Source organism: Petaurus breviceps, unplaced genomic scaffold (genome assembly GCF_028583685.1).
Source record: "Petaurus breviceps papuanus isolate PSGF00001 unplaced genomic scaffold, PetGlider_PUasm1.0 99, whole genome shotgun sequence".
In the NCBI taxonomy this organism is placed as follows: domain Eukaryota; kingdom Metazoa; phylum Chordata; class Mammalia; order Diprotodontia; family Petauridae; genus Petaurus; species Petaurus breviceps.
In genome coordinates, this window is record NW_027187465.1 from 25,759,213 (window position 1) to 25,784,737 (window position 25,525).

The following is a 25,525-nucleotide window of genomic DNA, read 5'->3' on the forward strand; positions in this document are numbered from 1 at the left end:
TCATAAATGCTTTCAGACCGACAACCCTTCTCTGGATGCTTCCAAACTTCTCAAGATCCTTCCTAAAACCCACAATGTGATATCCAGAACTGAAAACCATACTCCAAATGTATTCTTACCAGAACCTGCCATGGTACCTTCCACATAGCTGATGTTTAATAAGCGTTTATTGAATTGACTCTCAACCCAATAGTGCCTTGAACACAGGAGGCGCTCATCAATATGTGATGAATGGATAGGGGGCTACTGGTTTAATTTCCCTACTTTATTTGAATGGGTATTCATACATGTTGGCTGGATTGTATTAAATATTCACCTGGTTTATGGTGGGTCATGTTTAGCCACAGCTTCTGATTTCCTGTGACTCACTCACATTCTAGTCTTTGGTTGCTAGGTCCCAGCCCAGACTCAGCTCTTTCTTATGAATCACAGTAGGCACTGACCTTCCTTTTCCCCATCATTTTTATTTTGGTGAATACACAGAACCTAGCATAATGGTGATGCTGAGTGATACCGAGGGAAACTGAGGGTCAGACTAAGGATGTGCTTCCTTCCCACAAACAGCCTGGACAGATCTCCAGAAAGCCACAAGGCCAAGAGGTCAGGGGTCCAAGTCACTCCCATTCCATCTCCAAACCCAAAAGGCAAATATGGCAGGTGTGGTTAACATCCTTGGCCAACAAAGCAAATGTCTCACTGTCATGTGGGAGGGGTTTCTGTCCTCCCATGGCTTGGAAATGAAGAGATTCAGACTTAGAAGGGAGGAGCAAACAGATTCGGAGCAAGAAGGGATACCAGAGGCTATCTAGTCTAACCCCTTTATTTTACAGATGAGGAAACAGAGGCCCAGGGAAGTTAATGACTCGTCCAAAGTCACAAGTAGTTGGTAGCAGAGCTAGTATTGAAACTGGTTCTCTGACGCCAGACTGCCCAAGACTTCCTCTCTGTGTTAGGAGAGGTGTGAGGAAGATTTGAGATTTACAGGCTCTCTTTAGCTCTAAGAGGCAGAGATGAATCTAGAATGGGGGAAAAAGGGGAGAATAGTTCAAGTTCAGAGGCAAAAATGCCAGGAGTGGCAGGAACCCTAACAGAGATGGGGCTCAAGAACCAGGGTCTTGGCTGGGGCTGGGGTTGGGCCACTCTACTTTCTATTTAAGACTGAGATCAAGGACAAGTTGTTTTGAGACATTGTGATGATCATGTTTCCTACCTTTACAAGGATGAATAAATAGGCAATGGGCAAAGTGCAGGCCTCTGCTGTAAGGGGAGGATTTGGCCTTGGATTTCAGGTGGGCGCCAGGTCTGTCCTTCCTGATGCCAGCTAACCCAAACAAAGTCAACCACTAGCCAGGGATATGTGTGTGTGTGGTGGGGGGTGGGGGGGGACCTGCAGACTCAAGGCCATAGGTGGCCTTCTAGGTCCCTGGGTGCGGCCTTTTGACTGACTCCAACTTTTACGGAAAAAATAATTTCATTAAGGGGATTTGTTCTGTGAAGCTTGGATTCAAAGGGCTGCACTTGAGGACCTCGAGGGCCACATGTGGCCTCGAGGCCAAAGCTTCCCTTCCCCTGTAGATGATCTACTTAAATCCAAATTATTTTGTGTCTACTTCATATTGACTTATCTCTTCCCCCTTATGTAAACTCCTTGAGGGCAGGGGTGATTTAGTTGTCCATGCCTTCATGTGCCCAGCGCCTGGCACCCTTTTCTTGCCTGGAAATTGTTTTCACTGGTGTAGGGAACAGCTCTGTTACTTAGAGTTAAAGATGCTGAGACTTGCCCAGAATTGCAATAACCATCATGGGACTTGAACCTGTGTCTATCTGGGCTGGAGGCCAGTTCTCAGATACCCAAGATTCAGAGAGGCACAAACTGCCTGAAAGGTGGGGTCAGCACGAGAAGAGGCATTATTAGAGCCCAGAGGAAGGCTGCCTCCCATCCCATAAGTGAAGAATATATTTGGGGTTAAAGGCTTTTCCAAGCAGGCCTGTTAGAGCTAGGGCTGATGCCGGAGGCACCCTCAGCATGCCAGACCATGCAGAGGTATCCAAAGGACTTAGCTCATTATTGCTTCTCCCTCTTGTCAACTGATCCATCCCCTGAAAAGGGCGAACTGGTTTTCCTTTGGGGTTAAGGGGGCTTGAAGGGTGGCCTAACTCCCCAGAACTCCATCCATCCACAATCTGCAATCCGAGGGACATTTCTAGTCTTCTCCAAAGAAGTTGAGGGAGCTCATTCTCACATCCTGGCTTATAAAAGCATAGACTATATAAGCCAAGAGTGTCCAACTTACCACCGCCCCCCTTTTTGCAGATGAGGAAACTGAGTCACGGAGAGATGAAATGATTTGTCTAGGGTCACACAGCCAGTATTTATTGGGGCGGGGGAGATTTGCACCTGGGGTTCTCTGAGCCAGTCAGCCACCTTATCTTTTCTCTAAGATTATCTAATGCTCTCTAAGGGATACTCCTGGAGAAAAAGGAAGAAGGCCAGGGCCCTAGAACATTTCCTGAAGGCAGGAGTGAAGGCTGGCTTATGGAGAGACAGAACTTTAGAGGTCACCAGATTCTGTCCTCCTATTTCCCAGAAGAGAAACTGAGGCTCAGAAAGAAGTGACCACCCAACATCACCGAGCAGCAGGGCCAAGGCTCCAGGAAGCAGATCTCGACCGGTCCAACCCCTCCTGTTACACTGAACTGCGATACAGCCCTGACAGAAGACGGGGCTCTGTGCCTGACAGGAACCGAGATTTGCAAAGTGTGCTGAGCAAGATGGGAATCAGGGCTCATTAGCAGCAGTGTGGGGTGGAGTTCTCTGGTTACACCCCATTAGGGAGGTAGAAAGGTGGTTCAGGTTATCTCAACCCCACCAGGGAAGGCCTCCCATTCCTGTCCCAGAAGGCTTTTCTTACCCAGGTACAGGTGATAACAGGAGAAACAGCCTTCTGGGAGTCACTCCAAGGGCTGCCCTTCTCTGGACACAGTGAAGGAACAGCTCCCTTCATCCTTACAAGAAAATCAGGATTGAGTCTAAAGGCCCAGAGGCCGTAACTGAACAGGGAAGAGGGCCATGGGCTGCTGGAAGGGCTCCTAACTGACATAGAGTGACGCTGAGCAAATGAAGGAGAATGCAGAGAACAAGAAACGCAGCCACCACATTCCAGTTAAAGTAACGACCAATCTTGATTCCAGAAGACTCTTCTCTACAAAAAAAGTAGTGGACTACCAGGGCAGAATGCTGCATACTCAGTGTGTCGGCATGCTTAAGTCTTTCTCTTTGTCATGTCTGTGTGTGTGTGTGTGTGTGTGCGTGCATGTGACAGACAGACAGAGACAGGGAAAAGGGGGAGAAAGAAGGGAGAGACAGAGAGATAGAGAGAGAGGAGAGAAACAGAGAAAGACAAAGGGAGAAGGGAGGTAGGGAAGAAAGAGAGAGACAGATACAGAGGGAGACAGATTCAGAGGGAGAAGGAAGGGAGAAAAAGAGAGGGGGAGAGGGAGAGAGAGAGACAGAGAGAAGAGAGACAGAGACGGAGACAAAGAAGGAGGGAGACAGAGAGATGGAGAGAGAAGCTGCCCTAGGTGAACTCAAGTCAACAGGAGCAGACAAACTACATCCCTGAGTCCTGAAAGAACTAGCATGGTGCCTAACAGCCACTGTCAGGGACCTTTGAAGACTAAGGAGAAGGGGACAACTCTTGATTTTCAAACGTAGAGAGAATGGGGCCTGTAAACTACAGACCAATGACCTTGACCTCCATTCCTGGCAAATTCCAAACGATATTTTTAAAGTTATAGGAGTAAACATTGAGAAAGGAGACCAGCGCTCACCAAGATCCAGCACGGCGTCATTAAGACTGGGCCATCCCAGACAAACATCATTTCTTTTTTTGACAGGGTTACTCGATCAGGGAAATGCTGTATACACAGTTGACCTAGATTTTACTGAAACGTTCGACAGAGTCTCTCATGTTATTCTCGTGGAAAACACGGAGGGCTGGAAACTAGATGACACACTTGGGTAGATCTGGACCTGGTTAAATGGCCCAAACCAAAGAGGAATCATTCGTGGCTCCTGCTAGCTTGGCAGGAGGTCTCCAATGGAGTGCCCTGGGGGAGCTGTGCTATTTAACATTTTTAGTGATGATCTGGATGAAGGCATGAATTCTGTCAGATTCACAGGTGACAGTGTTGGGAGGGATAGTTAATATCCTGGAAGACAGAGCTAGGATCTAAAAAGCTCTTGAGCTAAAGCACTGGGTCAAATTTAATCCGATGAAACTAACAACAGACAAATGTAAAGTCTTATAACTGGGTTAAAAAAATTAACTTCCCAGGTGCAAAATGGGGAGGCCTGGTTAGCCATTCATCTGCAAAAATCCTAGGGGTTTGGTGGCCTTGTACCTCTGTATGTTAACAATATGATATGGCTTAAGAACCAAGAATGTGAAGTACGATGGCATTAGGAGAAGGGCCAGGAAGGGGATGGTCCCACAGGGCTCCACCTAGCTCAGGTCATAGACTTCTGGAGTGTTGGGTTCTGTTCTGGGGGCCATGCTTTGGAAAGGACACTTTTAAGCTGGAAAGGACTCAAAGAAGACAGTGAGGATGGGGAAGGGACCACCTTTTTCATACCAGAAGAGGAGAGATTGAAGGAACAGGAGATGTTCAACCTGGAGAAGAGGAGACTTGGAAGGTCATGATAGCTGCTTTGGGTATCCCAAGGGGTAGCTCATGGAAAGGGATCCCAACTGTTCTGCTGGGCATTAGAGAGCAGCTATGGGTGGGAGGTGCAGAGAGACAAAATGAGGCTAGATGTCAGGAAAAACTCCCTAATGATCAGAACCAGGAAAAAGTGGGATGGATGAGCTGCCTCCAGCACAGGCTAAAGAAGTATGTTGTTAGGGATGGGGCAGAGAGAACTCTCCTTCAGGTATCAAATGATCTTAGATGTGCCTTCTGCAAGATTATGTGAAATGGGGCCAGCTGCTGGTCAGTGGATAGAGCACTGGCCCTGGAGTCAGGAGGACTTGAGTTCAATCCAGTCAAACTACTCGCAGTGGGACACTTAACCCCAAATGCCTCAAAAAAATTTAAAAAGTGGGGGAAAAAAGATTATGTGAAACAGAGAAATGAAGGGAGAAGAGAGTCAATCATTCCCTTGGCGAAAATTTTTTTTAACTTTACCAATCTGCATGGGCAGAGTTTCTGGTACTGATGGAATCACAGGTCCAGTCTCTACTGCTGCTGCATTGTGGCAGAGAGTGCCGGGCCAGACTTGGAGTCTGGAGACATAAGTTTGAATCCTGACTGACGTTTCCTAGCTATGTGACTCTAGGCAAGTCATCTGATTCCATGAACCTAGTAATGATGATAAAAATAAAACCCAGCATTTCTGTAGTACTTTAAGGTTTACAGAATATTTTATGTTATCTCATTGGATCCTTACAATAACCCATTTTACAGATGAGGAAACTGAGGCTGAGAGCAGTTAAGTGCCTTGCTCAAGGACATATCTGAGGCAGGATTCAAACGCAGATCTTCCTGACTCCAAAGCCAATGCTCTGCCCACTGCACCACCAAGATGCCTCACTTCATCATCTAAAAGTGGGAGTCTTAATATTCTTGCTGTCTGGCTCACATGATTTCAATGAGGAAAACACTTTTTAAAACCTAAAGGGAGGGTGGCTAGGTGTGGCAGTGGATAGAGGACTGACCCTCAGAGTCGGGAGGACCTGTGTTCAAATATGACCTCCGATGCTTACTAGCTGTGTGACCCTGGGCAAGTCACTTAACCCTGAGTACCTCAAAACAAACAAACAAACAACAACAACAAAAAATCCAAACCCAAACCAATCTAAAGTTATTGTTGCTGCCGCTGCCTGGTCTATGGCAACCACCTCCTAATTCCCCACCCTGCCACCTCTCCTCCCTCTCTAATCCATCTTCCCCCAGATATATCTGGGCAGATGTTCCTATAGCACAGGTCTAACCACATCCTTGTCCTCCTCAAGAAACTTCAGCAGCTCTCTCACCACCAGGATACAAGCACCCCCGCCTAGCTTTAAAACTGTGAAGACAAGTTGGGTCTGACTGGTCTCTGTAGGTTGCTTTCACATTACTCCTAGCCTGCTTCTCTGGGTTACAGTCCAAGGGGCCTCATCCCTGCCCTCCCACGTGCACACTGTCCTCTAATGTACCCGATATGCTGGCCTCTCTCCACCTCTGGACGCTCCCAGCGCAAGCCTTTTCACATCTCCCCAGATGCTGGTGGTCTCCCACCCCTGAAATTCCCCTGTACACACTTCATGTCTCCTTAGCCACCAAGGGCTGCCTCGTTTCCCCCTGCTGTGATGGAGGCTTCTGGAGAGTAAAGACTGGGCAGTTCTCAGAGCATCTGAGATCTAAGGACCCCTTAGGGTGCTCACCCCTGTCCTTGGCTACATTTGCATACTCAATACTTAGTACATCTGGGGACTTAATATATGCTTGTTGAATTGAACTGAGAATCTGAGGAATTCCTGTGCAAAGGCCAATAAAAGATGACCATGGAGTTTCCTAGGAATGCTGAGACTCAAGGGGGAAAAGAGGGATACAGAATATCCTTGAACCTAGAATGTCAGAACTGGGAGGGCCTTAGAACAGGGAATGTCAGAGATGGGAGGGCCTTAGAACAGGAGATGTCAGGGCTGGGAGGGGCCTCAGAACATAGAAGGTGAGGGCTGAAAGAGACCACTGGTAGATCATCCCAGTCAACACCTTCATTATACAAATGAGGAAAATGAGGCAGGGAGAGAGGCAGGAAGCACTGACTTTGGAGTCAGATGCCCTGGATATAAATCCCACCTTTGATGCTGTGGGACCCTGGGAAAGCCACTTGGGCCTCAGTTTCTTGTTAAGCCCAGATGGCCTCTGAGGTCCCTCCCAGCCTTAGCCCTCAGTCTGTGACTTGCATAGCCCTTTTAGCAGTCAGGACCAGCACCTGGAATCAATGCTTACTCACAGCAGATCTCTTCTTCCTGGCCTCCTCCTCATTTGATTTTCTAAGCACATGCAGGCCTGCACAACCCTGCAGGGATGTATTTCTTGCTGCATGTGCCAAAAGGTTTATTTCAAGGTGCTAAGAAGCCAAAATACCATTCCTGGCCCTGGGGAAAAAAAGCCTGAGCATCCTGACATTCCCCCCAAAGTAATGCAAGCCCCCCCACCCCCACCTCCATGCTCCAGGAGCCAGAGTGAGCCCTGTCCCAGGTGCTAATGTGTCAGTCACATGCCCAGGAAAGTGTCCTGTAACCCTGGACCCCGCCAAGTGCTGGCCACCTTTGCCAGCGCCCGAGCTGACCCCAAGAGGCCTGCCTCCGCCTGGCCAGGAGGACGTCCAAGCTAAGCCTTTGGGCAGGGAGGGACAGATAGGATGACCAAGGATTTGGAGGAAAGTGGAATGATGTAATGAGCCATCAACCTCTCCAAGAATAAAGGAGAAAACGTTTCTCACCTCTCAGCTTGGGAAGAATGGGGGAGGACTATGGATGGCAGATATTACATAAGTTGTCACAAAAGGCTTCTGTGTTGATCGATTTTGCTCAACTTTTTTGGAATGTTTTATTGATGATCTTTTAAAAATGTATCATTTTTACTTCCCACCAACTCTCCCCATTTGCAGTAGAACTTGGAGGGTCACAGACTTAGAGCTGGGGTGGGGGCCTGTGGGGGCCACAGAGGCTAAACCCCTAAACCTTACTGTTGAGGAAACTGCGGCCCAGGAGCAGAAATGATTTGTCCAGAGCCCCCTGGCTAGTGAGAATCTGAGGTGAGATCTGAAGCAGGTTCTTCCTGGTCTTTCTCAGGTGTCCTCTTATCCAACTGGCTCATTTTATGAGCAGCAATCTGAGGTCCAGAAAGGACCTGCCCACAGTCACTTGACTAGGACACATCTGAGCCAGGATTCCAACCCAAGTCTTCCTGACTCCCCCATCACAATTATGAGTTGGAAGGGACCTAAGAAACCATCCAGTCTAACTTCTTCCCTTTACAAATCAGGAAACTGAGGCCCAGAGAGAATGCCTTGCCCTACCTGGAATTCAAATCCCAGTTCCTTGATTCCCCACCTGGCACTCTCCAGGCCATCACTCTATCCACAACACCCCAGAAGTATATTCAAGCAAAAGTAATCACCTCATTGGCCATGCGTGATAATGCATGCCTCATTCTGCACCAGTAGGCCACCACCTCCTTTTGGAGAAGGTGGAGGCAGCTTGGTAATCAGTGTTCTGATGTTTTTGTTTATTAAAATGGAGCTTCAGTGGGGGACAAGGGGTATATGAGGAAATATCTATGGTATAAAAATCAAAACCTGTTGATAAAACTTTTGGGGGAAAAACATACAAAAGAGCCAAAAAAAAACCCCAAAACCCCAACCCAAAGTTCATCTAAGATAGAAAAGAAAAAAAGAAAAGTGGTTTGAAATAATCTGGGGATCTGAAGTGTTAGGTTCTAGTACTGTTTGTGCCATGAACTTATGGTGTAATGTTGAGTAAGCTATTTCATCTACTTTTCCTCAGTTTTCTCATCTGTAAAATGGGGAGGATCATCCCTGCCCTGCTGGCCTCCTGCTATGCCAGCATCCCTGTCTGAGCAGGCCCGCCTGCCCACCCACAGCCCACCCGGCTCCCATCCAGGACCTCCTTGGCTCACCTGGCTCTCCTCTTCTCCATTCTGGCTGGGCTCCCCTTTCATCTTGTCCCGGAGCTTCCCGATCTCAGCCCGCAGGCTGCCCATCTCCTGCTCCTTGGTCTGCAGGTAGGCCTCCAGCTCCACCTTCTGCTCGATCAGGGCCTTGCCCTGGGCCTCCACCACCGTGATGCGGTGCCGAAGGTCGTGGTTGATCTTCATTAGGCGACTCTGCTGCTGCTGCAGCTGTAGGGGGGTGGAAAAGGCAGGGGTTGGCTGCTGGAAGATGGGCTGGCACCATCTGCCAAGAGGCAGAAAGTTTGGACCCGGGCTCAGCTGCATGACCTGGACATACCTGGACCCCCTTCTGCTCTCTCCTCTTCAGAAAAAAAACTGAATCAACAGGTGTTTACTGAGCACCTACTATATGCAGCTAGGTGGCTCTGTGGGTAAAGCACCAGGCCTGAAGTAAGGAAGTTTTGTTGCTGTTCTTTAGCTGTGTCTGATTCTTCATTTGGGATTTTCTTGGCAGAGACACTGGAGTGGTTTGCATTTCCTTCTCCAGCTCATTTTACAAATGAGGAAACTGAGGCAGATGGGATTAAGTGACTTGCCCAGGGTCACACAGCCTTTCAGTGTCTGAGGCTGGATCTGAACTCAGGTCTTCCTGACTCCAGGGCTAGTACCCTATCCACTGCGGCATCTGGCTCTCTTCAAATACAACCTCAGATACTTATTAGCTATGTGACCCTGGGCAAGACACTTAACCCTGTCTGCCTCAGTTTCCTCATCTGTAAAATGTGCTGGAGAAGAAAATGGCAAAACTCTCCAGTATCTCTGTCAAGAAAACCCCAAATGGGGTCACAAAGAATGGGACACAACTGGACAACAACAGTAACAACTGTGTGGAGGGTACAAATACAAAAATCAGTCAACCAGCGCATAAGCATTTATTAAGCTCTCCTTTACTAAGCTCTATATATCAGGCACTATGCCAGAAACTGGAGATATGAAGACAAAAATCAATCAGCATGTGCTAATAAATTAATTAAAAAAGGAATAAAGTGCCCACTCTATGCCAGGCAGAGGGGATATAATCATTGAGTAAGCATCTACTAAATGCCTACTATGTGTTAGGCTTCTGCTAGGCCCTAGGGAAACAAAAACCCGGCAGTCAACCAGCAAATATTATAAAGCACCTACTATGTGGTGGGCACTGAGAATACAAAGGAAAAATTCAGCCAGTGAGCAAATGTTTATTATACACCTACTATGTGCCAGACCCTGTCCTACACAAGGGTGATACAAAAACCAAACAAAGGAAGCCTCGTCCTTAAGGGAATTATATTCTACACGGGTAGACAACAAGCACACACATCTAAGTATATAGAAAACCAGGTAATTTGGGGGTGGCCTGGGGCTCAGGAAAGGCCTACGGGGGTCTGCTTTACTGAAGATCAGCTGGCACAGTGGGGTCTCTGACCCCTCAGGAAGCCAAGCAAGGTGGTGCTGGGGTGCCCAGATGTAGAGAGCCTCCCCCAGCCCTGGTGAGACCTCCTCTGCCACTCACCGCCTCCACGTCCTCATTCTTCAGGCCCAGCTCACGGTCCTTAGCACGGATCTCATCCCTCTGCTTGTCCACAACCTCCTTCAGCTTCTTCATCACTTGCCGCTCCCGCTCAGACATACCTGGCACAGGGAGGATCAAGCCAACAGCACAGTCACTGATGGTGGCAGGGACCAGCTTGAGCATGGGATCTCTCTCTCCTCTGACAGCGCCCCTACCCTGGTGCCCTCATCACCTCATACCTAGACTATCACAATAGCTGTTGGGGGGTCTGCCTGACTGAGGGCTCTCCACACTCATGTCCACTCTCCATTCAGCCACCAAAGGGATTTTCCTAAAGTTCAAATCAGAATATTCAGTCAACTCCAGTGGCTCCCCAATGCCTAATAAATCAAATGTAAAATCCTCCAGTTTATAGAGAGCTTCAAAAGTCCTCCCTAATCTGCCCTTTCATACCTTAAAACTTACACCTCTAGGGGGCAGCTAGGTGGTGAAGTGAATAGAGCACCCGGAGTCAGGAGGACCTGGGTTTGGATCCATCCTAACACACAAAAACATAGCCGTGTGACCTTGGGCAAGTCACTTAATCCCAATTGCCCTCCAAAAAGAAAAAAAAAACTTGCATTCCTTAGCCCACATACTCGGTGATCCGGCCTCCCTGCTGTTCCTCAAATGAGAAATTCCATTTCCAACTCCAGACATTTTTACCTCTCTGGCTGTCTCCTGTCCCTGCCCTCCTTCTTTCTACCTCCTCACTTCCTCCAAATCTTAGTTAAAATCCCATCTTCTACAGGAAGCCTTTCCTGATGTCCCTTAATGCTAGTTCCTCTGTTGATTAACTTCTATTCCTCCCAACTATTTCTTTCTTTGTGTGGTGTCTCCTCCATTAGACTGGCAGCTCTTTGAGGGCAGGGACTTTTACCTTTCTTTACAGCCCTAGCACTTACTTAGCATAGTGCCTGGAACACGGTAAATGCTTAATAAATGCTAATTAACTAAATGTTTAATAAAGGGTAATTGACCAAATGACTGACTGGACTGCTTATTTTTACCCTAGCATACCCATTTTTTCCCACCTCCATGTTTTTGCATATGATAATATCTTCCTGGAATGGCTTCCAACCTACAGACACCTACTGAAATCTTTTAAAGAACTCAGACTCCTCCCACTCCCTTCATGAAGCCTTCTCACCAAATGACTGGGATTCTTCCTTTCTCTAAGCCCTCACAGAACTACACAATTATCTTGCCTATTATACTTGCTTTGGCAGGTAGGTGGCATAATGGATAGAACACAGGGCCTGGAGTCAGAAAGACTCCTCTTTCTGAGTTCAAATCTGACCTCAGACACTTACTAGCTGCAAATCACTTAATCCTGGTTGCCTTAGTTTCCTCATCTGTATAATGAGTTGGAGAAAGAAATGGCAAACCACTCCAGTATCTTTGCAATGAAAACCCCAAATGGAGTCAGAGTCGGACACGACTGAAATGTCCCAACAGTAATAACATCAGTAGAGGAAGTATACACACTGGGACTTCCTTTTATTGGTGAAAAAAAGAGACAAATTTGGTGGACCAAAAACCCAGTCACTTATTAAAGTCCCTTGAATTGAGTTATAATCAGAAGCACCAATGGAAAATTGTGTGGCTTGGGTCAGGACCTCTTACCTCCCAATGGTAGATACAATGAGGATGGGATTAGTCCCCAGGGGAAATTGGCCTTTTCTGCTTCCTGTACTCCTGAGGATGTTGCCCTTGAGAAGCCTGCCCCCCTAAACAATCTAGAAGTCTAAGAGAGACCCAAGCCCTAAAACACAACCAATGTGAAGAGGAAAAGCAAATCTCTAATGAGAAGTCAGCCCATGTCATTCCTTTGCTTAAGAAGCCTCAGTGACTCCCTACTACCTTCAGGACAAAATAAAAACTTCTTTAGCATTTATCATTCAGTCATTTCAGCCGTTTTTGACTCTCTGTGATGCCATTTTGGGGTTTTCTTACCAAAGACACTGGAGTGGTTTGCCATTTCCTTCTCCAGCTCCTTTTACATATAAGGAAACTGAGGCAAACAGGGTCAAATGACTTGCCCAGGGTCACAATGCTAGGAAGTGTCTGAGACTGGATTTGAACTCAGACCTTTCTGACTCCAGGTTCAGCATTATATCCCTTGCACCAACTACCTGCGCTATGTCTGGCATTTAAAGCCATTCAGAATCCAGCCACAGCTTATCTTTCCAAAAAGATCACAGGTAACTTCCCACCAGGAAGATTGCTGTGGCCACATATGTACAAAAATATTTATAGCAGCTCTTTTTGTGGTGGCAAAGGATTGGAAGTCAAACGGATGCCCATCAATTGGGGAATGGCTAAACAAGCTGTGGTATATGAAGGTAATGGAATACTATTGTGCTATAAGAAATGAGGAGCAGACAGACTTTATAATAACCTGGAGAGACTTATGCTGAGTGAGGGGAGCAGAGCCAGGAGAACTTTGTACACAGTTACAGACACATTGTATCTGTGATGACTGACTGTGATAGACTGGGCTCCTCTCAGTGATACAAGGTTAGAGGACAACTATAAAAGACTCACGATGGAAAGGGATATCCACATACAGAGAAAGAACTACAGAGTCTGAATGCAGATTGAAGCAAGCTATTTGCTCTCTCTGGTTTGTGTTTTGTTTTGTTTTATCCCTTCTTTTTCACTGTTCAGCCCGTGGTTATTATCCTTTACAACATGACCAACGTTCTATTTGTAGAACCTATATTTGATTACATGCCCCTATGGAGGGGAGGGGGAAGAGAGGGAGGGAGAGAAACTTTGAAACTTAAGAGACTGTGGAACTGAATGCTATAAACTAAAAGCAAATAAAAAGACATCAATTAAAAAAAAAAGATTGCTGAGGCCAAATTGGACTCCTTGGTGTCCCTTCTCTCTTCCTTTGTAGGGGGCCGGGAATTCCCTTACTCTGGGAACCAACCCCCAATTCCCTTCAAGTACCAGCTTCAGCTTTACCCCCTTCTAGAAGCTCTTTTTAGACACCCTTTTATGAGTGGGGAGGGGGCGGCAACCCCAATCACTATAGGATCCAAACAGATCTTTATCCTTGAACACTTTCCTATTAGAATGTAAGCTCCTTGAGAGAGGACTGTTTGGCTTTTGAGTTGGCATCTTCCACACCTGCCGCAGTGCTTGGAATATAATAGTTGGTCCTTAACATTTGTTGATTGATTAAAAAAGATGGCTCAAGATTCCCAGGACCAGAGTTTTTCCTTCAAATGGGGATTTGTGGCCAATTCACCAAACCTTTATTAAGCACCTACTGTATACAGAACATTGTGTTCAGGTCAAAGTTTAGTCAATATATGGTCCTCATTCTCACATCCCCATAGAAACTATAAGATATGGTCCCTGATCTCTAGTCCCTATGGAAATTAAAGTCTAGCAGGGAGCTGGGACAGATATTTGGGGTTTTTTTTGTTAGTTTGTTTTTGCTTTTTGGAGGGCAACTGGGGTTAAGTGACTTGCCCAAGGTCACACAGCTAGTTTTTGTGTTAAGTGTCTGAGGCCGGATTTGAACTCAGGTCCTCCTGACTCTAGGGCCAGAGCTCTATTCACTGCACCACCTCGCTTCCCCTGGGAAGATATTTGGATAACCTTATGTAAAGGTGTTTGCTGCTAATCAATACCACCACTGTAAAGGCAGAAATATGGCTAGGTGAGAGGAAGACAATGAACTTCCCTGATGAGCACAGCTTTTGTGCTTCATCAGTTTTATTTGCAAAGCAAACCCAAAGGAATTTCCTTTCAGAGTGGAAATGTCCATTATTTTGGGGATGAGCAGTCTGTATGAGAAAAGTTGCTAACCCCACCCCCTTTCTACTAATCTGACTAAAAGAGTGTAATGAAAAGCCTTGGTCTTAAAATCAAGAGTACAGGACTGAGAGCCCTTCAGCTGAAAACTCCAGCTGAAGGCAGAAGTTGGGAGATGAGAGAAGGTCCACAGCCTCATGCCCAATGGAGCTATATCTGATTGTGACTAGCAGTGAGCACAGGACCATCATAGCACCATCAAGCAGGAGCACACCAAGCAGACTCACCCACGAGAGACTGTGGGCTACACAGGACCAGTGGGATGTTGTCCATAGTAGAAGACATTAGCACTGTTGTAATATCAGTTATGAACTGTCCTACCATGCCATTGGCCACATGTCTTCCTTCCAGGTATGTTTCCTATGTATTAACCACTCCTCCTATTGATGGCATGTGTATTTTTAGAAGACTGTGATCCATTTTTATGGAGAAAATGTTTTACTGCTACTTTAATTACTGTTATTTCATTCAATCCCCTTCATTTTTTTTTTAACTAATTGTATCCTTTGGCTGATCAGCAAAAGTAAACACATCGATGGGGGCTTCCTGTTATAAGCAGATGTGCCTTGCAGCTATGTAAGATAGCCTTTTTTTGTGGTGACTCACATTTGAGTTGAGAGATGCCCCCCGTTGCCATATCTGATAAAAACAATACACAGAGTGTACTTAAGCAAAAAGTGTAAGCAAAGTGCTAGGTTCCTGGAACTTAGTACATACTTAATAAATATTTATTGATTATTACTGACTTGGAGGGAAGGCATATATAGGAAGCAGTATGATTCCGTGCAAAATGGGGTGGACTGGGTATCAGAGGTCCTGGATTCAGATCCTGGCTGTTCTACTCGTATGATGTTGGACAAGTCACTCAGCTGGTCTAGGCGTCAGTTTCCTCATCTCTGAAATGCGGCTCTTTCTACCTCTCATTCTATGAGCTTCAGGAAGGTTTCCTGGAGGAGATGTCTGACTGTGGCAGACAGAAAGGGGATCCCGTCTCCCCAGAAGCTCTCTAGGGAGTCAAGCTGTTCCTTAAGTTCTAATCCACCTGCACACATGGATGAGGGGGCTGCTGGGGCCTCGAGTGTTCTTCAGACCCCAAGAGCAGCTTCCACCTTTGCTGCTGGTGAGTCGATTTTCTGTTTGTTTTTCTTAAGTGCATAATAATAAGCTTATTAACTGGGAGAGTGCCACTTTCAGGCTCATCAAGTGGGTTATTTCTCAAGAGATGCAGGCTCTTCTCTCCTCTCTTCCTGCCAAAGCAGCTTGCTTCTTGATGCCAGCTCAGTCAGATCACCGCTTTTTTTAAAGAAGATGGAAAGGACTTGCTTCTTTCCAGAGCCTGGCCTTTTGCAGTCCCCCTCCCCTGCTCAGAGGCCCTTTGAGGAGCTCAGTTCCAAGGACGAAGGGCCGCAAACAATGAACAAGGATGCTGGAAATCAGAGACATGAGGCTCTTGGGCACACTGGGCTCTTTCCTTCATCCAAACAAAAGCTTCCTTTTCCAGTCGGTATCACAAGAGAAGAAACAACCAGGCTACTGGGAAGTACCATAGCTGTCTAAGTCTATGTGCGGCACATATACAGAACTGGGGATGGGTGCGTGTGAGTATGAGATGGAAGTCAATTTCCTTTTTTTGGCTCACTCCCTGGGGAAAAATTTCTCTGGGTCTCAGCTTGTGAAGAAAACAATCTCCCTGAGGGCAGGCATTGTTTCATTTTTGTCTCCCATCTATGTGCCTTTGCCTGGCATGCATTTCCTCCTCACCTCACCCCTTCAAAGCCCTGGGTGCCCTCAAGATTCAGCTCAAGTATACCTTCTGTAAGGAATCTTTTCTGCTTCTCCCTACAGATTACCTTGTATCTATTTTTTATATAGCTTGTATATCTATGTACGTACATGATGGGCCCTGTACCCCCATTCCTCATAATTTCGTTGAAGGTAGGATCAGTTCCATTTTTTGAAATGTGTATGCCCAGTGCTTGATACACAGAATGGGTTTAATAAAGGACTGCTGTTTTTGTGTTTTCTGCAAGGACTCCGCGCATGTTGCACACCTTGAACCCTGCTTAGGAAGATTAAATGTACCCTCAGTGGCTTCACTAGAAGCCACAATTTGATTGCAACCTTTCTATAGGAATTGTTTTAATTTGTGAACCTTGAAGCACTGGTGGAATGAGTTTTTATTAGAATGTTCAATAACTAAGGCAAATTGCTTTCTTAGCCACATCTATAAAAATAGGAAAAATACTCCATTTCCTCTCTATCGCCCACAAAGTTGCTGTGAAGATAAAATAATATGAAATGACATAAAATGACATGACATAAAGTTCAAAGGACCCTTCTGACCTCAGACACTTACTAGCTGTGAGATCCTGGGCAAGTCACTTATCCCTGTTTATCTTAGTTTCCTCATCTATAAAATGGGCTAGTGAAAGAAATAGCAAACCATTCTGATATGTCTGCCAAGCAAACCCCCAATGGGGTTACAAAGAGTCAGACCCGACTGAAAGGAATGAACAACAGCAAAACAAATAAAAATCATTATTCAGAAAATGCCAGTAGAGGAATTTGAAAAGAATAAGGGCTCAATAAATATTTGTTGTGTTGAACAGAATCATGATGTTGAAGCTAGGAGGAGACTTAGGCATTACCTATCCCTCTCATTTTACAGAAGGAGAAATTGAGGCACAGAGAGGTCACAGAGTGACAGGGCTGGGACCAGAACTCAGGGCCCCTGACCTCCAGTTAAACCACAGCTGTTTCCTCCCTTGCCTTGGTCGTAAGGACAATGATAATCCATCAGTCTACAAGGGACTGATTCCAGTCTTCCTTTTGAGATTTATTACACATTATTCTCCCTTACATACGCTACAATACAGCCAAACCAGTCTGTTTGCTCCCATCTCCACACCTCCACATTTTGCGCATGGCTGAAAGGATTTCTTTCTTCAACCCTGACTCTTACAATTCCTTGCTTCTTTCAAGGCTTGGCTAAAGTACCCCTTTCTTCTTTTTAAAATTATATATATTTTTTCCTATCAGCAAAAATTTGCCTTCTCTCCCTCCTATCTTGTCTTCCCCCTCCAACTGAGAATGAAATATATATAGTCAAACAAAACAAAGTTCCACATTGGCCAAATATATCTCATTCCAAACTGTCAATCCTTCACCTCCATTAGGAGATGGGGTGGCATGTTTCATATTAATGCTCTGGAATCCTGGTTGGTTGTTACACTGACCAGAATTCCTAATTCTTTCAAGTTGTCTGTGTTTATAATGTTGTTATTGTATAAACTGTTTTTTCAGGTTCTGCACATTTCACTTTGTGTCAGTTCATATAAGTCTTCCTAAGTCTTTCTCTGAAACCATCCCCTTCATCATTTCTTACCAGATGACAATATTCCTTCACAGTCACATTCACCCAAATGAAGGGCACCCTTTCAGATTCTTATTTTTTGCCACCTCAAAAAGAGTTATAGATATTTTTGTACCTCTTTGGTTAAAGAATTTGTTTTGCTTAGCTAGCCTCCTAGGAGAACCTTTCTCTCCTATTCCCCTGTGGAGAGAAATGTATTTCTGTCCTCAATGGGGTGTGTGTCAAGTAAACTTTGTACTTGATGCCTCCCCAGATGCTAGGATTCCTCCCAAAGTATTTTATATTGACTTCTTACAGGTCTTGAAATTACTTATATGCATACATCCCCTTTTCCTTACCCTTTCCTTACCTTTCCTAACCTTCTTGAGGGCAGGGGCTATTTCCCATTTTGTCTATGCATCCCCAGAACCTGAGACATAGCAGGCTAAATACTTGCTGATTGCTTGTGATCTCTCTCTTGGGCCTCACTACAATCTCAAGCCTGGGGAGGGCAGGGATTACTCTGTATAAAATAGGAATGGAGACTCAGTGACTTGTTTAAGTTACATGGCTAGCCTTAGAAAGTTGCCAGGAAGGGCAGAGACCACAGCTTAAATAAGCTCTTAAAAATTACCACCAGGACCTAGCACAGCATAAATGAACTGGGGGAATACTGGAGTAGTAAGTGGTAAAACCAAGACCAGAATCTGTCTTTTGACTTGGGGTCAGTTTTTTCTACTATATGACCTATTGATAAAAACAATACTTGTGATAATGATGGAGGACATTTAATTAATGCTGTAAGGTTTGAAAGATACTTTAAATATATTATCTCATTTTATCCTCTCAATATGCCTGTGACATAAATACTGGAGATATTATTATCCCCATTTTACACATGAGGAAACGAGTCTCAGAAAGATTAAGCGATTTACCCATGATCCCACAGAGTAAATCCCATGTCAGAGGCAGGATTTTAACCCAGGTGTCTGCAGACTTCAGGGGCCATATTCTCTTCCACCACTCCAGACTGTTTTTTAGAATATGATCATCTGTCCTGACCCTAATGCATCTCCACACCAGCCAAAGATTGCTTTTGGTCCACCTGCCATGCTGAGGACCAGCTGGATTCTGAACCAGGGGTAGCAGTAATGATTTTCTGTTCTTTTATTTATTATTATTATATTAATTTGTTATGTTCAGAAAAGTTTAGGGAACAACTCTGAGGCCCCTATAATCGGGGCAGCTCATGTTCCCCCTCTGGAACCTTGCTCTGGAACCCTGCTCTGGGTCTCGGGCTCCTTGGCTCTCCCCCATCCCTGGCTAACCTCAAAGCCCCAAAGCACACAGGTTTCTCTCTGCCAAGCATGAAATCCTGGGAGCACATGATCATTTGCTTCTAGGCTTGTGTCCAGAGACTGGCCCCTTGGGCCTGACCCAGCCACCTGCAGAGAAATGCCAGACATTTTCACCTCTTGATGTCTTTCACCATCTACTTATCCCTCAAGGCCTCTGTTCAGAACTACCCCAAAGTGACACCAGGCACTTTGTCATTTGCTCTCTCGTTCTGGCCTCTCCCAGGGTGCCCATCTGCCTGCCTGTCTGTTCCTGTAAACAGGCTGTGTGTGTGTGTGTGTGTGTGTGTGTGTGTGTGTGTGTATGGGAGGGGGGGTGCTCAAGGAGGAGGTTGTTTTTGTCCTTGCTGTGTTCTTAGTCTGCTGTGCAAAATAAAAATAACCTGGAAAGGCATGCATGGCATCTGCTCGGGCATCTCCACTTGAAAGCGGCTGTGAGCTGGAGAGCCAGAAGCAGCCAAGCCAGGCTGCTTCCCACAGGAGCTAGACTACAGAACATGGCACCCAGCGACATTTCCCTCCATCTTAGCAACTTGCTGCATGCTCCCTGTTTGCAGAGATAGCCTAGCACGATTCTGGAACCCTGGGGCCAGAAGGCAGGGCCTCTCCTGCAGAGTGATACCATAGGCTGGAAGCTGGTGGTGGCAGAACTTGGTATCTGAGAGGTTTCCACTGATACACGCAACCCCCTTGGGTCAGATGTCCTGCTGATGACCTTGGGTCCCCCAGAGGTTGGCAGATCACCCCAAGAAGTCTGCTGTGGGGGAAATCAGTCAGTTGAAAGGTTGACTTCAGAAGGCAATCAACTACACAAAGACTTAGGGGACTGGGATTTCCCTGGTGTCCCCAATGAGAAGCTCCCTCTGCCAATGCAGGTTGGCACTTGAATTGCCAGGAGGCACCAATGGGTTATGGGTTAAGTGATTTGCCCTCCAGTGCCAAAAACAATACTTGAACCTTCCCTTTGAGGCTCTCTCTTTATCTACACTGTGATGCTGTTCAGTCTCCATAAAGTAGGTGGGAGAATGCCCATGACGCCAGCTCATCAGGCAGAGCTTCCAAAGACTGTGGGTATAACCATGGAGAAGTACAGTTTTCCCAGAGGACACTGAACAAGCACTTGTCTTCTGGGGAGGTTTGGGGGTATCTCCCTTGGAGACCTACATACATTCATTCTTGCTCAAGGCCAGGGATCAAGAGCTCAAAGGTACTTGAAAGTCAATCTAGTCCAACCCGCTCATTTTGCAGAGAAGAAAGTCACCACCAGAGTGTGAGTGACTTGCCCAGTTTTATACATATAGCAAACAATCAAGCCGAGATTAGAACTCAGGTCCTCTGACTTCAGTTCTAGCCTTCGGTCCATTAAGTGATGCCATAGAAATCATCCTGGATGAGCAGTTAGGGGACCTGGGAGATCCTTCTGGCTCTGCTGCTAATTGGTTATGTAATTTCCTCTTCTGGTACCTCAGTTTCCCCATCAGGAAAATAAAGAACTGGATTAGATGGTTGCTAAGAATCTTTCCAGCTCGACTTTTAATCTATACTGGAAGGAGCTGAACTCTGGGGATGGACTAAAGGCAGAGAAGAGGCCTAAGAGCAGTTAGCTTCCCCCATTCTCTCTACTACACAGCACAGACATGAACGCCTCCTGAGTTACCTCCTAGCAATACTAGTGCGACCACAGGCAGAGACTACTGTGCAGCAGATAGAGTCAGAAAGATCTGTCTTCCTGAGACCAAATCCAGCCTCAGACACTTACTAGTTGTGTGACCCTGGACAAGTCACTTCCCCTGTTTGCCTCAGTTTCCTCATCTATAAAATGAGCTGGAAAAGGAAATGACAAACTATTCCAGGATCTTTGCCAAGAAAATCCCAAATGGAGCCATGAAGATCAGACATGACCGGAATGACTGAACAATAACAACAGCCTCCCAAATTGTGTCCCAGCAATTAATTAGTGTGATCCTCGTTTTCTTTTTTTTTTGCCTTTTTTTGGAGGGGGGAAGGCAAGGCAATTGGGGTTAAGTGACTTGCCCAAGGTCACACGGCTAGTAAATATTAAGTATCTGAGGCTGGATTTGAACTCAGGTCCTTCTGACTCCAGGGCGGGGTGCTCCATTCACTGTGCCACCTAGTTGCCCCATCCCCCTTGTCTTACTGAGCCCTGTCTATCTTCTATGTCCCATTGTGTCCAGGAAGCTTTCTCTTGATTAGCCTCAGGTCACCATGATCTATGTCTCCCCTGATTTCCTAAAGCATCTACAGGCTGTATCACACACAATGTTCCACAATTCTTTACTGCTGTCTGATCATTCAGTGGCCATCTGACTCATTTCCCCCTCTGGAATATGTGCTCCCCAGGGCAAGGACCTTGTTTCTTTTTCTCTTGTATCCCTCACAATGAGAGACAACATGGGAGAGTAGGTGGAAAGCCATGATGGAAGAAAATCCTGTCATCTGTGGTTTAGGTACAAGTCTGTCTGAGCTATTTAAAAAAAAATTAATTCAGATCATTCCAATGTAAGCATTCTGCTTGAGGTGGGGTGGGTGGACGTTAGGGGAGAGAGGGGTTAAAGGCAGACAGAGCCACTTTACAACTCTCCCAATCTCTTTTTATCCAAGCCCTTTTAGAGTTATAATTTATGGCTCTCTTGACAAAAATCCCACAGTCAAGACTGAGCAAAGTTTCACAATTTAGGGAACGGTTCAGTTAACAATTCGCTTCATCAAAAAGAACAGCAATCATGACCTTTCAGCACACCCCAGAGAATCATTTTCCTAAAATCATTCAATCCCTTTTTGATCACTCCTTTGAAGAATTCTTCATTCTAGTCAGCTAAAGCTGAACTCAAAAGATGCTTCTATTAGTTGAAGTCCTCAAAAACTTCTTCCTTCCCGGGAGTGTCACCTTAATCTGGTCAAGGTGGATCATCTGAAATCCTTCCTGGGCTGATCAGAAGAGAGGGGGGCCAGGAGTGTTTGGGGAATTGAGCCTATACAAAAGACTGACAGGTTCTATTTCAGACTAGTCCAAAGGCTTCAGAATATGTAAATGCTTACTTAGTTTTTAAAAAAGAGGTATTGGGTTAGGCCTAACAGAGGCCCAAGTAAGGGCCGTCCAAAAGCGGAATTGATTGCCTTGGAGGTTAGTCTAGCAGTGAACAGAACCAGGATGCCTTAAGTCCTAAACATGTTGCCTCGAGGTCATATGTGGCCCTCTAGGTCCTCAACTGCAGCCCTTCAACTGAATCCAAACTTTATTGAGGTCACATGTGACCTCAAGGTCCTGTACCTAGGACCTTAGACTTAGTTTTCATACTAGGAAGATTCAAGGTGGCCCTCTGACATATACCAGCTTTGTGACCCTGAGTAAATCATTTAACTTCTCAACGATCTTGGCCAGAGGTATCAAACACTCAAGCCACATTGTAGAATGCAGTCAAACCTGATTAAAATGTAATAGTAACAACAGTAATTATTAATAATATAATAACAAAGTAAAAATACAGCAGAACATAGATCATGTTAATATGTGGTTTTCTAAGTCAGTATGCTGCCCTTATATATGGTTTCTATTTGAGTTTGACACCATTGAGCTAGGCATCTCCCTAAGATTATAAATTGCAGAGAAAAGTGCCAACCTGCATCGGTAGGAAGGGTTTCTTTACCTGGTAGTTCCTTTTACTAATGAAATCCCAAATCCAGATGCTACCCTCACAGTGTCTAATAGCCATGAAGAGAACTTTTCAGTTCCCTTTTAGGTATTTTCTTCCCCCATTAGAATATAAGTTTCTTGAGGGCAGGGAATATCTTTCTGTTTGTATCCCCAGTATTTAGCACAGTGCCTAGAACACGCTGTTCAGTCATTTCCAGTCGAGTCCAACCTCCCATTTGGCATTTTCTCGGCAAAGATACTGTAACTGTCTGCCATTTCCTTCTCTAGCTCATTTTACAGATAAGGAAACCGAAGCAAACAGGGTGAAGTGACTTACCCAGGGTCACACAGTTAGTGTCTGAGGCCAGATTTAAACTCAAGAAGATGAGTCTTCTTGAGAACAGACCCAGCACTCTATCCACTATGCCATCTGGTTGCTACCTAGCTATAGTGGTGCTTAATAAATGCTTGCTTGACTATGGGTGGAGTTGTGAACTGATCTAACCATTCTGGAGAGCAATTTGGAACTATGTCCAAAGGGTTATAAGACTTGTGCACACTCTTTGATCCAGCAATGCTACTACTAGGTCTATATCCCAAGGAGATTTTTTGAAAAAGGAAAAAAGGGACCTATTTGTACAAAAACATTTAAAGCAGCTCTTTTTGTGGTGGCAAATGATTGTAAATTGAGAGGATGCCCATCAATTTGCAAGTGGCTGAAAAAGTTGTGGTATATGATTGTAATGGAATACCATTGTGCTATAAGAATTTATGAGCAGGACAATTTCAGAAAAAACCTGAAAAGACTTACATGAACTGATGCAAAGTGAAATGATCAGGACCAGGAGAACATTGTCCATACTTAGTTGTCTTTCATTCTCAAAGAACGACAAAAGGACATCACTATGTTGGAATCAAAGTACAGTGTGTCTGTGACTTATCAGACCAACAGGAGCTTGGAAGACTCTACCACAAGTTGGGCACAAATAGTCCACATGAACATTTGGAATGGAGATGTCTCTAAATTTGTGCATCTCACATTTCTTTGTATGATGATTAACTGTGAATGACTTAGCTATTCTCAGCTATACAATGATCCAAGAGAAATCCAAAGGACTCATGATGAAAAATGCTATCCACCTCCAGAGAAATAACTGATGAAGTCTGAATGTAGATTCCTTATTTTTTATGTTTTTTTTTTCTTTTGGTCTGTTTTTTCTTTCACAACACGACTAATATGGAAATGTTTTACATGACTGGGCATATTTAACCTATATCAAATTGCTTACCGTCTCAGGGAGGGGTAAGGTGCAGTAAGGAGGCAGAAAATTTGGAACTCAAAATGTTCAAAACTATTTTTACATGTAATTTGGAAAAATAAAACATTATTTATAAAAAAAAATGTGTGCTATTAGCTACTAGGTAGCTAATAAATAGTAATGGGTTTGAATTTGGGGGAGGGTAGTGTTTTTATTTTAATTATATAAGGAAAAAATAATTAACTTAAGGGTTTCTTTAAGGTTCTAAGGACTGCAAGTGAATGCAATTTAAAGTACCCTCCATTTGGCCTGCAGGGGAACAGAGGGATAAGCTGGAGGGTGTCCAGAGGAGGATGCCTGGGGGGGGGGGGGGGACTACAGACCATGCTTGATATATGTCGACTGGTGGAAGGAGCTGGGGGAATTTACACTGGAGATCACTGGTCTGCCTGAAGTTCTTTGAACAAAACGGTCCTTCTCCATTCTTTGTGCCATTGGCCTGACTGACCTCCTTGCCTAAAATGCTCTCACCTCCACCTCTAAGCTTTCCTGACTTCCTTCCAGACTCAGTCCAAAGCATATCTCCTCTAAGATGTTTTTCCTGTCCCTTCTGATGCTACTGGCTTCTCCTTTCAGGTTATTTTCTCATGCTCTAACTCCTATCTTGTATGCAACTGTTTGTATGTGGTCTCAGTCGTTAAACTGTAAGCTCCTTGTGGGCAGGGGCTATTTTTTACCTTTCTTTGCATCTCCAATATTTGGCATAATGCCTGGCACATAATATGGGATTAGTAAATGCTTGCTGACTGACTTGAGTAGTAAGAATTTAGGAAGAGGCCAGTACAGATACTTGAACGGGTGTCACAGGGAAGGGGGACTGGACTTAGTCAAAACTAGGGAGGCAAAGCCATATCTTCATTCCCTCCAGGTCCCCCCTCCTGACTCTCCACCTCTTCTCCCAAGTCACAGAATCCTCCTCTCTCTGGAAGTTCACTTCTCTCTGGGTCCTCTTCCTTTGATTAGCTGATTCTTCCCAAGACCTCCATGTTAGGAAGTCCCCCAGGCCTGTCATGTATTTATTCCTCCACTCCTGACTTTCTGGATGTCCTCTACCTACCATGTCTCTGCCAGGGCACCTTCCCTCCCCTCATTCCCCTTTTCACCTCTCTTGTTTTCTTCTCCCATTAGAATGGAAGCTCCTTGAGGGCAGGGACTGGCTTTCTTTCACTTCACATTTGTACCCCCAGAACTTAGCCCAGAACCTGGCATACAGTATGTGCTTAATAAATGCTTGTTGACTTGATTTAATTTCTTTCTTTTTTAAAATAATGCTTTATTTTTTCCAATTACATGTAAAGATAGTTTTTGACATTTTTTTAATTAAGATTTTTGGGTATAAGATATATAAGTTTTGCATTACAAATTTTCTCCCTCTGTCCCCTCCCACCTCCCCAAGATGGCAAGCAACCTGATAGAGGTTATACATGTGCAATCATACTAAACATATTTCCACATTGTGTTTGTCCTTCATTTTTGAAGAGGATCATGGTATCAGGGAAATGATGACAAGACTTACAGTTGACTTTGATTTGAGTGAGGGAGGGTGCCATTAAGTGGACCTATTGTGGTCCAATCTATGAGCTTCAGAATGAACTGGGTTTAAGGTTTTGTGGAAGAAAGAAAAAGAAAGAAAGGAAGGAAGGAGGGAGGGAAGAAAGGAAGAAAGAAAGAAAGAAAGAAAGAAAGAAAGAAAGAAAGAAAGAAAGAAAGAAAGAAAGAAAGAAAGAAAGAAAG

At 45.1% G+C, this 25,525-nt stretch overlaps 1 protein-coding gene across 2 annotated transcripts in view; it reads right to left on the minus strand.

Annotated features, from left to right (window-relative positions):
- The window catches only part of RILPL1 (Rab interacting lysosomal protein like 1), a 52,276-nt gene that overhangs the window by 17,165 nt on the left and 9,586 nt on the right, over positions 1–25,525 (minus strand). For both annotated transcript variants that reach the window (XM_069081745.1, XM_069081746.1), the window contains exons 3-4: positions 10,241–10,359; positions 8,695–8,916 (exon numbers count right to left, since the gene is read on the minus strand). In XM_069081745.1, coding sequence (XP_068937846.1) covers positions 8,695–8,916; positions 10,241–10,359 — 341 coding nt within the window. The remainder of the gene's footprint in view (positions 1–8,694; positions 8,917–10,240; positions 10,360–25,525) is intronic.